Source organism: Rhopalosiphum padi, chromosome 3 (assembly GCF_020882245.1).
Source record: "Rhopalosiphum padi isolate XX-2018 chromosome 3, ASM2088224v1, whole genome shotgun sequence".
Lineage (NCBI taxonomy): Eukaryota > Metazoa > Arthropoda > Insecta > Hemiptera > Aphididae > Rhopalosiphum > Rhopalosiphum padi.
In genome coordinates, this window is record NC_083599.1 from 32817415 (window position 1) to 32833478 (window position 16064).

Sequence of the window (16064 nt, forward strand, 5' to 3'; positions counted from 1 at the left end):
ATATTTCTTGAAATATAGTCACATTGTATAAAACATAAAAACATACGCTTTTGAGTTTTGACATTCAAAGTGCTGCTTTATAGCCATAGTAGTACAATATAGTTTTGTCGAGAACAGATTTTACTGGTGTTTTTTTAGAGGTTTAATTGAACAGGGACAAATGGCCATTTAGACGCGGTCGTATTAGTAATTAGTATAATTGAACGCAAAAAAAAATATAAATAATAATACAATTATTTTATTTGAGTATACATAATTTTATAATTATACATTTTTATGTATTTTATTAAAATATATATACATTCAAAACATTGCTACAAAATATAATAATTAAAAATATTAGGGATTATCTGATGCTATCAAAATCAAAAACAACCACTTGCAAACTATCGATAATTTTAGTTGACCAAAAGCAGTGGTTATAGATTTACTTTAACTATAACCAACTTATTATAATATCATACATAATATTGATTTATTAAAATATGTATATTATACAATAGTATTTTAAGTAGCTATAGCATCAATAAAATTATATATTTTCATATACTCGTGACAAGTTTCGTATATATATAATATATTTGACAAATTAAATTCTGACTCGCTTAAAAAATATTAGTGCAGTTTACAAACTTGAATGTAAATTACAAGTTCATAGAGGAATTTACTGTTTAAAAGCACTAAAATGCATTAATTAACGTACTCGCCATTAGGATTAATCGGACGCTGCAAAAGTGGAGGTAATGGTTGCTAATAATAATCGTTTGAAAAATAAAGCGGCTAAAACCACGAAAAGATTGATAGGTATAATTAGAAGGAGGGCTTGGGTGGGCTTCAGCCCCCCTCCCAGAATTTTTGGGTAAATGTATGTGTTTATAAACATATTAGTATTAACTTTATTTTTGCCTTCAATATAAAAAAATATCTTTCTTATAAACAAATAATTTGTTAGTTGTAATCACCAATAGAAACAATAAATAATAATCAAATTAAAAAAAAATTTGCTATAAAACATTTTTAGGAATCTAGCCCCCTCCCTAACTTAAAGAACTAATTACATCTATGGAACCAACATTAACTTTAATCAACGAGTGTATTTCTGTATTATCAGAAATGACTAAGGTAATATTATTATTTTAGTCTTTTTTAGTACTTCTGTTATTAATAATAATAATATATACATAATATATGACAATAAAAAAAATTACAAATAATATAAATATAAAATAATATAATCATAATATAATATTCTAAACTTAATATCATCATGCCATTTCCCCAAGTTCATATCAAAATTATGTAAAACAATTATAAATTTCTTAATCGTTTTATTTTATGATACAATATCACAGTCTAGCATTGAAAAAAAACAGTTCCAGACTCCTTAACATTTTTACTCATCATTAGCAGGTATGACTAAACCATTTTAACTAGACGATAGTGAACCAAGCGTGAATCATATTTTAATTTTTAGAATAAACCGGAGTTTGGAAATTGTATACACTTCAAAAGTTTGGTATTATAATTTTAATTTTAAATACTAAAATCATTCCAGATATTTTTTATCAAGTTTATGTCAAAGCTTTTGTACACCCACTTATATACGCTCTATACCTACTATTTACGCCCAGCAAAAACTAAAAACCATTCATAACACTAATTTATTCAAAATTTTGAACCAATAAAAGCCTATATTTCCGTACAGTAATTATTGAATTTTTTAATTATTATTTATTATATTTTGTAGCAATGTTTTGAATTTATGCATAAATAATGCCTTAATCTAAAATTATTTATACCCGAATAAAATAATTATTTAAAATTTTTTTTTTTTTGCGTCCAAATGTACTCGCACCTAAAAGATCGAGTCCATTTGTCCTAGATCAGCGAAACTATAATAACATAAAAAATAAAATAAAATGGACAAGAAAATTCCTATTTTCATTCCAACTTTTTCAGGTAATTATCCAATATGTAATATACTAAATATTGGATAGGCTTTATCACTTAGGCAGGCACTGTGCCTAAAATGATTAATCTAGCCCCGAATATATGAATACTAATTCTGGGCGGAGCAACGTATGTATTTATTATATTTTATTAGATTTAACGCCGATTGTTTTATATTTGATTACTCACATAGATTAAAGAAACAAATTCGATCATACATGTATGGTAATTATGCACCTATTAAATTTAAAAAGTTTAACTTAACAGTTGTATACTAATATTATATATAAAAAAAGCCAACTTATCACTAATTTAAAATACAATACAATTTTGGTACTACCCTTATAAAACCATTAACGTTAATTATATTATCAAAATACTTTGTCAAATCAAATTTCCTTATGTTTTTGCTGTGTTAGACTCACCGTGATTTTTGATAGAAAATTAGAAGATATTATCAATTTGTGGAACGATAGATAATACCCAATCCATTAAGCACTTATTTATCTGAAATACCTGAAATGAATAAATAATCAATAGTTAAATTGATTTTAATCCTAATAACATCATTAAATAATTAAATCAATTGTAATTGACTAAGACTGATTTAATTTTTATATTAATTTATAAATGTAATAATTTGTATTATATAAATATAAAAAGAACATTATAATTAAGACAAAAATCATATAAAATGAATAATTATATAAAAAGAATATAAAACATTTATATTCATTTAGCACGTATGTATATATTATATAAGTAATAATCGAACTAAACAAAACGCGATAGAAGAATTCAGAGGAAAAGCCAACTTTTTAGTGCACATTTCCACCTCACTCAACAACTCCTAATAGGTTCTACAAACTCAATAATCAATTTCATCACCATCATCTCAAAATTAATAAGTTGTTAATCTATCATTGTTACCTAATATATTGTAAATATGTTTTTCTATTTCTCAGTGGCATTTGTTTCCGAGGGCTATTTGTAATGAAAATAAAAACGCGATAACAGTTGTAAAAAATACGTGTTGAGCGTAACGTTAAATGGGTAATTTCGACCAAATATAAATTACATGTCTAAAATTTATCCAATTATAACAACTACTTTATTTCTGTAACCAATGGCAACTCTACATAAACAAAATAATAATCGTTTTTCGTGATACATCCATGTATGATCCCCTCTTTAAAATGCGAATCTTTCAAAATCTTATCTTAGTGCGCACTCACATTATGATGATACTTACAAAATTGCAAGTTATTATAGTTTGTGTTCTGCGTTAATTCTCTGTCAGTCAACTCATACAGGACAAAGCTGATAATCACCTATACATATATATATAAATTTGCTATATTTTTCAACAACAAAAAATTATTATATATCTTGTAAGTTTAATTATGATGTTAAAATTATTTTACTTTTCTTTAACTTTATAATATTTTATTTAATATAAATTAATTGTCAATGACACATTCTCTTGTATTAATATTATATTTTTTCTTTATTGTGTACCAAAACCTGTGCTACCGATGTGACGGACACATACTAGTTGCGGACAAATTATTTCAGGTCAATATTATAACATAACAATTGCGGACACGCGTTTCGTTGTCATAATACTAATTGCGTACAGAGATTATTTTTAATAAAAACCACGTGAGATGGGGACATAAATATTTCCCTTCACCACTTTTCAGGACTTAGGACAAGCTACCAAAAAATTGGTAGGTGGGGTTAAAAATATGTGTGTCTTGCAAAAATGCAATAGTTATTTTTAAAATGTTTTAAAATTAAGTTACTATATTATATTATATTATTATTTCAAGTTTTAAATTTTGTGGCAAAAACTTTTTTGATACAGCCTGTATAAATGCTATTCTATTTATTTCAACGTCCACAATCGTTAATATCAAAAATAATAATTGGACATTTGTCCGCAATTCGTATCTTATATTTGTGTCCGCAATTCGTATGTTACCTTTTTAGATTTCGTCCGCAACTCACATGGTTTTTGTCACTTTGTCCGCAAATCGGAAACACCGGATGTGACTTATGCCTAATGCCACAACGTTTCTCGGCTCACAAGTCACAGGTCATTGGCTAAAAGTGTTTAAGTGTTCCCCTTTTTTAGTAGGTATGCAGAAAGTCTTTGAGTAGACCGTAGACCAAAGGTCAAAATAGGTAATGTACTAATGTAATAACTTGATTTTATTTATGCTAAAAAATAAACAACTTTATGAAAAACTTAAAAAGATGCCATTCGCCTGTTTTTTTAATAGAGACAATTTTAATAAAATTTGAAAAAAATTTAAATTTTATAACTAAATTTAAATACTATTTTAGAGTAACATACAAATGATTTAATTCCGTATACATTATTATCACAGTTTAAGATAATAATATAATATATAATCAAGGTGGATATATAACTTGTATATAATATATGGTTATCATAATTATGTATAGAAATATAGAATACTATATAAATATATAATATATACTGTCTATATCACATTATTGAAGTTCACAGTAGAGAAAAAACCATAGCAATTATACATAATATATACCTACGTTGCGCTTTTATTGCTGTGCGCGTTGCTATGTCATGCGTTAGTGCTAAAACGCCAATATTCCATTTTTACTGATTAGATCCCCAAATTATTACAATACATAGACTGATCAAATAGGTATTACCTATTTGGTAATTTAGTCGTGAATCGCGGTTTATAATTTTGGAATTGGAACAATAGCACGCGAAAAACGATATCATTTTTGTTATTATGCTGGTGGAATTGTTAAAATTGTTTTTTATAATCATAGTACCAGTTGGAACCTTAACACTATTCCTACTGAAAGCGGATCCCGCGGAACGTGAAAACGACGGGGGCGTCGACACGGGATTTACCACCCTTAGTTCACGATGGTCGAGACTGCAGTTGTACAAGAACGAGGATGACGCGGCGAATAATGTACAAACAGTGACAGTGTCCAAAGACACGATTTATGCCATGATGCAGAGGGGCGTAAACGCGCTGAACGTGAGGGTAGTAAAGACGGACGACGAAGGCCACGCGATCGACGACGGCGTTGACGACCAGTGGGCCCGTGAGTGTATGCAACGCATATGCGCCGAACTGGACTTGCATCATCCGAACGTCACATCATTAATCCAGTTCGTCAACAATTATTGCAATACTCTGGAAAAGATGATGGACCAATTCGAAGTTAGTGCGCAGATTATTGTTATTAAATATTACTATATCATGAGAATACCTATGGGGGAAGGATATTTTTAGAAATTTTTATTAGACTGGGCGACTTTTCCTGATCAATTCCAACACGTACTTTATAATATATTGTGTCATAAAAAGAGACAGTGAAAAATTCTTGATATCATTTTTTTTTTAAACTCATTTGTGTGTTTGTTTACACTGTTGTATGTTTGTATGAAGTATCTATGATTTTTTTATTTAAAAAAATAAAAGTGGTATTAATAGTGATATAAACATAATATGAGTGCTTACAATTCAATGTTTTTTCTCTATTTAAAGTTGAAATTTAAATTTCTTTGATTCGACATATTTCTTACATGCTGTTATATTTTTATAGCATTCTATATTCCTATGTTTCAAAATAATTTATGTTAAAACATTACTAAAATTCAAACAACAAAATATACTTACCTAGGTACCTTTTTTTAAGTGATAAAATTAATACATTTTAATTTTAATATTATATATATAATATTTATGTGTTATAGTGATACAAAGCTTAGTTTTAACATGTTTATACCTGCACAATAAATTATAATCGAAATCTTTTAAACCATTTAAACCGTTGAGCGAAAGTGATAACAAAATATAAATAAAACACTATAATATTATTTGTGCATTCTGGCGTTCCTCGTTAGGTATATTAAATATTCTCTTAAAAATAAAAAGCCGTCACACATCGTCGCATTGTCTATATTTTGAATTATACTACACCGATAATTGATGGCAATTTGTTGGCCCCAGTAAAAAGGTTTATTTTTATAAAGTGAAAATTTGTTTGTCGTCACACAGTTTTTGATAAAAATAACTTTTCTTTTACCGGGTCGATAAATTTCAATAAATTATTGGTATAGTATAATTCAAATTCAAAATATAAACGATGAGACGATATGCAGCGGCTCTTTATTTTAAAACTGTATATACAACAAACGGTTGTAGGACTGTGAATAATCAAAAACTGTTTCAAAATCTACAAACGAAAAATAAAAAATTATACCTAAATTTGTTTAATTTTTTTTTTTTATACATTTTTTAGTTTATTCCGATTTATTCTTATATAAATACATGTTTTTTTTAAAAAATAACTGTATATTGTACTGCATAATATTGCATATTTAAGCTTTTTTTAGTGCATAATGCTTATGTATGATCATATTTCATTATTTTTTAACGCATTAAGTTTCGAGCCTTGATAATATACATTAATGTATTTTTTTTTTTTATGAAATTAAGGGAGTTTACAATCACTCGCACAGTGTAGAAATGTATTAGATAAGTTCTATTTTCAATCAATTCTTTCGTGCCGATCGGCGATAACGACTACACCTATACATTATACGATGGCCACTGCGTATAGATATTATGATACATTATAAAATAATCACGCTTATCGAGGACAAAACGTAAAATGCTGTGCATACCTGCCTGTCTATACTCTTTAGGTATATAGATGTTCATATTAACTTATATTATTACCTAGTTATTTCTATGCATAGATAGTTTTTATCTTATAAAAATCATTATGCATTTGTTAGTGTCCGGTAATCTCGGAAACTTCAAACTACTAAATAAATTGTCAACAGATTTTGTACTCACACATTCCTTATAACTCGAGGAGTGTTTACAGCTTCGTTCTTCAACTCATATATCATTATATAGCCATATAGGTTACTGTAGGATGGCTCACACGGGAATTTCGTTTTGACACATGAAAATCGAATAAATTTTTGTTTATAATATTGGTTTACCATTGATTACAGAAATAAAATAGGTTTTTATATCATTTTTAATAAAAAATTTTAAAAATGAATGTATGTTGGTTGCTTGTATACTCAAAAAAGAATTGACTGATTTTATCGAAAATTTTCGAGATTATTCATAAATATATCAAAAAAGTGTAGAGTGTAGTTTTAAGCTCGTCTAAAAATATAGGTATCGACTAATTATATCCTATTCGCCACAGTTAGGTCGATTGCCTGTCTCGGTCGAATTAATTCACAATGCGAGTTACACTGCACCGATTTGTCACTGAAGAACTGAACTAGGTAAACATTAAAACCAAGGTACACTGCCTATACATAACGCCGTATTTTATATTTATTTTGATCATTTTTTCCCGGGCGGGCCGAGCTAGGCGTCGCCCTGGTTCGTCGCGTTATCTATATTATAGGTACCTTTTTAATAGCCCAACTGCGTTTGCGATAATATCGCTAATAATACATTTTAGTAAATATCCCAAGTGCGTCCGTAATTTTATCGCTAATAATACATGTACTCTGGGGCACAATTTCAATGAAAAACCTGGGGATGCTGAAGAATCTTTTTTTCATGACGTTATCTTAAGATTATGGGTATCTATTACTATTAAAATCTAAATAACCATGAAACAATTTGGGGGTGCTAATCATGCCCAAGCCCCCCCCCCAAAAAAATTGTACCTATACGTATACTAATGGTACTGACTACTGACTGCTTATAATATTACTTCATGTTACTTTGCATTTGCACCATACTCCATAGTACATACGTTATAGCTAGGCACCTTCTATTTGTAAATAACATAACCATCTTAGAAATATTTAAAAAATTCAATTAGACACAAACATTTTGATTCAAACTTCTAATCATATGGTAAGTATGAAATATCTATACAAATTAGATCGGAAAATGAGAAAAAAAATTTATTGGTTGAAGATAATACAAAACTGAATGAATCTCTATTGATTCGATTATTTGAAAATTATGGCGTTGAAAAATCAGCTAAAAATAAATAGATATTATAAAAATATAAATATTATAAAATATTAGTACACTCAACCAACATTATAAAAACGATTGAAAGTCAGAATGTCAAAATAATTGAATAAATAATAGGTAATAAATTAATAATCACATATTATATTATCGGGGTGTATGGCTAGAAAACCTCATGGTGCGCCCTGGGATAACTTAAAAGAAACTGGGACTCATTCGAGTAACGTCAAAATATGACTTTTTTCTCGGGACGCATTCGGGATTATACTTTATTCCGGGCGCACTCGGAGTCTCGGAACGCACTCAGGAAACTCCGTCGCCGGACTACACAGATAGTTAATTATTATACATTAATATATACAGGAAGCACTATGCTGTTTCAATAGCACGCTGGCTGTACTCACTGAAAATCGTATGGATATTGAGAAAGAGATAAAAAAAAAGTCTTACCAATGCAAGCAGCCAGTAGCCGACGAGAAGGTTATGGTTGTGGCAAACAACGAAAGCAGTGATCGCCACTGGAAACCAATTCCGGTGCCCATTAGACACACAATTGTCGTGGCCAGTCGGGCCGACGACGACTTTTTGACAATATTCGAACAATTCAAAAAGGCGCAAGAAGAACATCATAAATAATGCTAATTTTAAAAATATTTATAAAATGTACACGCCTAAACTTTAAATTATCGAAATAGATTTTAATACTAGGTATATTGATTTTATATTTTAGTAGCTTAATTTAAATAAATGTTAACGATAAACCTATATAAGTAATCCTAAATCCTAATAATCTTAATACGTAACTATCTTCAAACAAACGGCATGCCAGCCAAATTTTCGTTTTCGTTGACATCGCGCGTGTTCCAAAGACGCCGTGAAAAAACTGCAATATCAACTGGACGATAATATAGAAATATTAATAATAAAACTTACCATAAATATTATACCATTTTACTCAATGTTCAGATACACAGCGTTATCTGTCTGACATGCCTGTGTTTATTAATTCGTGACTTGGTAGATTTTAGTGTTATTGCTATTTTTACAATTTTACTAGTTATGAGTTATAAGTACTGCAGACTATTATAGACGTTGTAGTGTGCTACAACCGTGTCCTAACACCCCTAACCGCGGTAACGTTAACGTAGCTTTTTGTTTTGCTGAGAGAATCATTCATCATCAGTTTCTTTTGTTGACTTTTATAAGTATTAAACAAATTTTATACCTACTCTAAGTAAGTACAAATTCATATCTATGTAAGACTTGTTTTGTTTTGAGTTGACATGAAACATTTAAAATTTAACTCCTTAAGATAATATGTAGTTTTATAAATTTTACAAGTGGTTGTTTATATTTGAAGAATTTAAAATGGCCAAATTGTCTAAATTCAGTAGCTATGTAAGATATGTTAAAAGTAGGTGTAACTTTTATAAACACTATTTTCAAATATCATTATTAGATGCCTAATAAATATATATATATTTTTTTTTGGTACCTAGATTTACCTAATAGTTGAATAGAAAGTTGTTTTAGTATAGTGTTTACCTACCTAGAACATTACCTACTATAAGATAAATTTAATGTACTCGAATAAGTCTCGACATCAATTTCCTGAACATTTTGGTAGGTGCTGTATAACATTGATTACCACTTATCATAATATTTAATAATATGTATAACATAAGCTGTACAATATTCATGTTTAATCTAGTAAAGGAAAAATTGTTTTAAAAATGTTATTGAATTTAACTAAAACATGATTACAATTAAAACAATAATTATAGGATATATTAAGTAGGCAATTATTATTTTATTTCTTGTTATAAAAACGTATATAAATATCTAAGTTAAGATATAAATTATTAGATTATAATGATTATGCCTAAATAACTTATAACCAAAGTTAATATTGTGAATAATTTATTTTAAAATATTATTTTTGAAAATTTTTTTATTGATAAAAACTGATATTGGACATCAACTAACATTTTAACATTTTAGCATTATTTTTAATATACAAACATATTTTTAATTTAAATATATATTTAATATGAAATATTTTCTAATTATGGATGTACATTGAATAGGTAACTGAAAAATAGCCAAATATTTAGTTAAGCTAATCAATATTCATTAGTTAAATAGGTAGTATAATATTTAAAGAAAAAAAACATTATTGTAAAACGTTTACATATTTTCTGCATTTAATAGATACAATTTAATTTAACTTACATTTTATGTTTATACCTATGAGTTGAAATATCTGTTATGTTTGTATTTTTAGAATAATTTTTTTCTTTAAGGTTTCATATTATAATTGTCTTGTATGTATAATTATCTTAAATTCAAATGTTCATTTTCAGTTATTTAAGATTATGTAGTCCTTAATAAAGCATATTATTTATCACACAATATACAATAATTATAACGTCATGGTCTTCTCAGATTAAAATTATATGATGACATTCATATTATTATTTAATAATGATGGTAAACTATTAATAAACATAATATAATTGAATTAGTATAAATTCTAAACAGATAATCTCTGAAATAGTATATTATATTATAATATATTTATATTACTATTTTTATGACATAACTATGAATAATAATAATTGTTTTTAATAATATCATATAGGATTAATTATATGTGTTATGCAATAAATAAAAAAAATTTAATTTCAAATTTAATACAGTACCTAATCATCTCTCATTATATTACATGAAAAATTTAACTCTTTAAAGAATATTTTGATGTTAGTTAGATTTCAATGAACAAATATATTAGGATTAATTCTAGAAGTTTGTGTAATAAAGAAAAAGGAATCGATCAAAAAATATTTGATGAAATCAAATTGTTATATGACTAATGGGTCTAACTCACTGACATTTTTATAAAATAAATTATAATACATATAAATATAATATAATATACCATTATTACACAGTACACACCAATTGTTACATTTATAGGCTTATAGCATTGTCAATCTCACCATAAGGTAAAATTGTTTAATTTATTTTACATAACTAATTTAAAATAATAGTATTCTTTTTAAAACTCTTTCAAGTATTTAAACTTATAAAATAAAATTTACAAAACAAGTTTTAATTTTAAAGTCTAATTAATATTTGATTTATATGAGTAAACAAATAATAATACAAAAATATATTGATAGTTTTTAACTTATTTAAGATTTTTTGGAGGTTAACCAAATTATGATTTTAATCTTTACCTAAGGGTTTTAGGTAAGATTTATATATAAATCCTTTTTTTTCCAAATTAAATGACATAATTTTGCTAGTAATATAATATAATATATTAGTTTCCTTTTCCTATTTCTTGTATTCACATGAAATAACATAAATAAAATAAATTTTAATTGTACAAAATCTACATTAAATTTAATATAAATATTAATACATGTTGCATAAACTAAAATATGTGAACAATACTGAAACACTTGAATTCACATGTGTTGTAGGTTTATAGGAATAAAAATTTTCAGTCGTGTGTACACAAACTCCATGTTCACTGATGCATTGATTTACATTTTCAATCGAGACCTCTAATATATGTATATTAATACTTTTAACAATTTATACTTAAGAGGACGCCATACCCAAATGTGTTGTCTCTATCTTAATAACGTATATACTAACAAGTATGCATAAATATTATCTAAATAATGACATATACTTTTATTGATAATATTCTTACCTTTAAATTTAATAATAGGTAAATTTACTCTAATATTAAAGCTAACATTACAAAATGTGTTTCGCTGAACGCATATTTGTTATTATATACATTAGTAAGATAAAGACAACACATGCGGGTATTACATTTAATGGGGGGGAAAAAACCATTATACTTTTTTTTTTAGCAAGGCATTCACAAAATGTAATCATACCTTATTTTAATTATAATATAATTTGAAAAGGATATCTAAATAATTTAAAACAACAAATAAGCTTACTTTTAAGTTTAAACTGACAAATTATCTATTTATTCAATCATGGTTTTAAAGTTAAAAATGTTCATGAAATATTTTTGTGTTTCCTAACTTATTATGAACTTGTAACAACTAATACTTAAAGGTATTTTAAGTATTTTATCTATTATTTCAATTTATTATTTATATGTCTAAAAGATAAAGTATTATTTCTTCATTAAATAGAGAATATTGTCTAGTATTTTTCCTAAAAATATAATATATGTATCTATTTATTTATCTGTTACACTTTTTATACAAAAACATTTTATTTATACAATATTAAATCACAATATGTACCATAATACAATATTATCATATAAATTATACCTTCATTATCCAATATATTGATTATTAATTATTACTTAATAATTGCAAGCACCAAAAAATACTCAGAAAATAAAATCCTTAAGAGAATGTTTTACATTCATCAATTGTTTTTAAAAATTGTTTTGGGAAAAACAAAATCACAGAGATTTTAACCTAAGTTAAAATATCATATGTTTAAATTATATAAAAGAAAATATTTATGGTGAAGCAGTTTTTTTTTAATTTATAACAGAATAAGTTATTATTATATTGTAATCTGTTATTTTCATAATTTAAACTTAAACATTAATTAACATTTGTTTTTGGTTTAATTATACTTAAGAATCATTTTCATTGATTCCATTGATTAAATCATAAAACTGGAGTTTTAATACAAACAAAAATAACTAAAAATATCTAAACAAAAATGAAATAGCACAAAATTAATTAAAAATGTTTGCTTAATTGGCCTATTTAATTTTAAACTGATGTTGAAATCAAATGCAACCAGTTCGTTTCTTTATTCTTGATTATTGTCAATGAGGCATCTGGAAATAAAATTATTTTAAAATATTTCATTATGGTTAAGTAATTAATAATTATAACATTAACAGTTTTGAATGTTATTGCATTAGCATTTTTCAATTTAAATAAGCCTATTAATTATAATATTATAATATTATATTTATCTACTTATAATAATAAAAATATTAAAGACAAATTGTAAAGAAATTATTTGTAATTTTTTTTTGTTTTTATTTTATAAGCAATTCGTGTTTTAAGTATTGATCCAAAGTAAAAAAAAATGTATTAGTTTTGCAATGAATATATTTATTGTTATAAATTTATGTGAACACTTTTGTGTAGAAGAGCTTTAAAAATTTAACAAAATACATTCTTAGTGTGGTTTTAAAATGAGTGATTAATTATGATTTAAACTTGATCTCTACTCAGAATCTTTATTATTTTTTTTTTAATAAGATACACTTATTGAAATTTAAATATCTCTTACATCTTGTGGTCAATCATATGAAGGGTGACAAATGCCCCAAACTAGATCTGAGTATCTATTTTGGCTTATTATTTAATAATGTATCTTTATATACAAATTTTTTTTACACGGGTACACTGAATTTAAAATTTAAATGATGTTGGATCAAGTGGAAACATTTTATTTATATATGTTATACATTTAATAATTTTATTTCAGTTAGTCAATCACATAATTATTTTTTTTCTTAAGGTGTTATATTAAAAGGATGCTACACTCTTGTATGTTTATAAACATATAATATAGCAAATTTGTATTCAATAGAACTGATTTTGTGTTGTTAGCTTTAATATCAAAATAAATTGTTCTATTACCAAACTTAATGGTAAAAACATTATAGTATAATAATGTTATCTCTCGTAGATTTTTATATATTTAAATTTTTAAGCGAATTATAAGCATTTTAAAATTTTAGTTAGTTACATGCTTACAACTCACTTATAAATTTAATATTTTAATAAACTAATAAGAAATAACATATAATGTCCATTAAGTTATATCATAGGTCAATTTTTTTTTAATTTAAAGCTAACAACATAAAGTTAATTATATTGAGTACAAATTTGGTATGATGTACATTGTATATTTGTAAGATGAAGACAACGCGTATAGGTAGCATATTGTATAGCATCCTCTTAAAAATTAATAAAAAGTAGTTGATTTAATATCAGGGGCCAAGTACAGAGGGCTCGGGGGCTGCAGTAAGAGCTTGATAAGGTGGAGCTCAGCCCCTTAAAATTGAAATTTATAATACTATTAAAATGTTATAACATACAAAACAACAAATAACTATAACGATTAGTAATGTTTAGTAATTATTTAGGTAAAACTGTACATGTGTTTATAAAATAGTGAGCCCCATGACATTTTCAAAACCTGGTGCCCCTGTTTAACATCATTCTAATGAAGTAAAAATAACAATTTTATATTAGTTTCAACTCAACTTATAACATTGTATCACAAATTATATAAAAATATATAACATCTGATTATATTATCAGTATATCACTTACAGTAAATATAATATAAACATAAATTAAATAGATATTATTAACCTCTGTTGTTATACTTGAATCATATTCATCGTCCATACTCGATAGTCGATACTTCTGAAAACCAACATGAGTGTATCATAATTTGACTAGTCTTGGAAAATAACTGCATTTTCAACTGCAGCTTAGACCTATTTAAAAATTAAGATATATTTTGATTATTTAAATAATTCCTTAAAATAAAAACATTACTTACAATAAATGTTGTATCTATTGGAAGGCTTTTAATACCCTTAACAAATACTCTTTCCATTGTCATACCTCAATGTTTTTCATTTTTCTCTAAGCCTCCAAATAATTTTCTAAACAAAATATATAAACATTTATTTTAATATTTTATAAATGTTCTCAATACTATCATACTTGTTTAAAATTTAAATAATAATTATAGAAGTTAAAGCCAGAAGATAAGAAAAATTAATTTTGTTATTTGTCAAGTTTGACATTTATTTAAATATTAAAGATGTATAAGTTTAATTACATAGAAAAAAATAGTATTTGCTTATTGAATATAATGTATTTTATTAAATATATAAAAAAACATAATGTATTATTTACAGTAAATAGCACCAATATTTAATATGTCCATATTGTGAATACATTATATTTTATTTTCTAAAATACCTACTAATATATTAGTTTAAATAAAACTATTAAAAGAAAAAATGTATAAATTGCATAAATTGAATCATTTTATTTTACTTCTTTTCATAATCAGAAAAATATTGTGGAGTTTGAATGTGTTATAAAAGTACATGAATTAAGTTTTAAAGGTTAAAACAGAAAATTATTATTAAAATGTGTTGAATTAAAAATAAATAGCATCAAAGAAACTTAATCTAATTATACAAATTAATGTGTACAGTCAAGCATAATTAGTAGAAACTATATTGGACTATTTGTTGTTTAATATATAGTATCAAAAGAGCAATGTATAGTATGATATATGATATATTGTCATTATATTTTTAGAACTATAATAAATATAATAGATAAGTTATGATTAAAATTAAAATCATAATGAAGTTATTGACATTTATTCTATAACTACTATGTACAATCATTTTTTAAATTATATTTAATTAAATTGATCTTTAAAGTGGTCAATTATTAGGGTGATTTAATTTAAATAAGCAATTATTAAAAAGTGATAATTTGATGATTAGAATTGTTTTTACATATTTAACACCAAACAGGAAATTAATAAATATTTTCCGAATCTCAATATAAAATGTAATAATGTAAAACCATTTGTATTTGTAATAATATAAAAACTCATTGCTGATCAGTTTAATTTTGAAAACTGAGGAGCTTTGAGAACGTAATTGTTTATCGATATAAGAACATTGTTTCTTCAATTATGTATTTACTAGAAAAAAACAACCTATTCAATGAATACTAAAAAGATTTTTTTTTTTTTACCAATTTTAATTCGTTTCTGTTTTGCCGGGACATCTTTGCCATTGTGTATGAAAATAATAACATCGTAATGATCGATGTAAACTCCTCTCGTGAACTGTTTATCATATTAGTATTTTATTTGTAATAAATTATTATTTTGTTTTCGTAAGTGCGTAAAAAACTATAGAAACCCAATAATGCGGTGGCGATAACGTCACGGCCCGTACTCGCCAGCAGCGCTTCCGTCGTTTGCGACCGAAACTTTACGTCG

The 16064-nt window shown here is 25.6% G+C and overlaps 1 protein-coding gene and 1 long non-coding RNA gene across 2 annotated transcripts; one reads left to right on the top strand and one right to left on the bottom strand.

Moving 5' to 3' along the window:
• Window positions 1-4736: 4736 nt before the first annotated feature.
• Window positions 4737-8618, top strand: LOC132924079 (uncharacterized). Its single transcript, XM_060988163.1, has 2 exons — window positions 4737-5180; window positions 8346-8618. The coding sequence occupies exons 1-2, from the start codon at window positions 4737-4739 to the stop codon at window positions 8616-8618; spliced, it is 717 nt and encodes a 238-aa protein (XP_060844146.1).
• A 2221-nt stretch (window positions 8619-10839) lies between these two features.
• Window positions 10840-15953, bottom strand: LOC132927934 (uncharacterized). Its single transcript, XR_009661903.1, has 4 exons — window positions 15815-15953; window positions 14589-14694; window positions 14396-14523; window positions 10840-12837 (listed from the first exon to the last, which is right to left on the bottom strand). It is a non-coding gene; the product is annotated as an uncharacterized LOC132927934 (long non-coding RNA).
• Window positions 15954-16064: the final 111 nt, after the last annotated feature.

Coding starts and splice junctions, on each gene's coding strand:
- LOC132924079 (XM_060988163.1), top strand. CDS start 4,737: ATGCTGGTGGAATTGTTAAAATTGTTTTTTATAATCATAGTACCAGTT. Junction 5,181..8,345: donor AGATGATGGACCAATTCGAA/GTTAGTGCGCAG, acceptor TAATATATACAG/GAAGCACTATGCTGTTTCAA.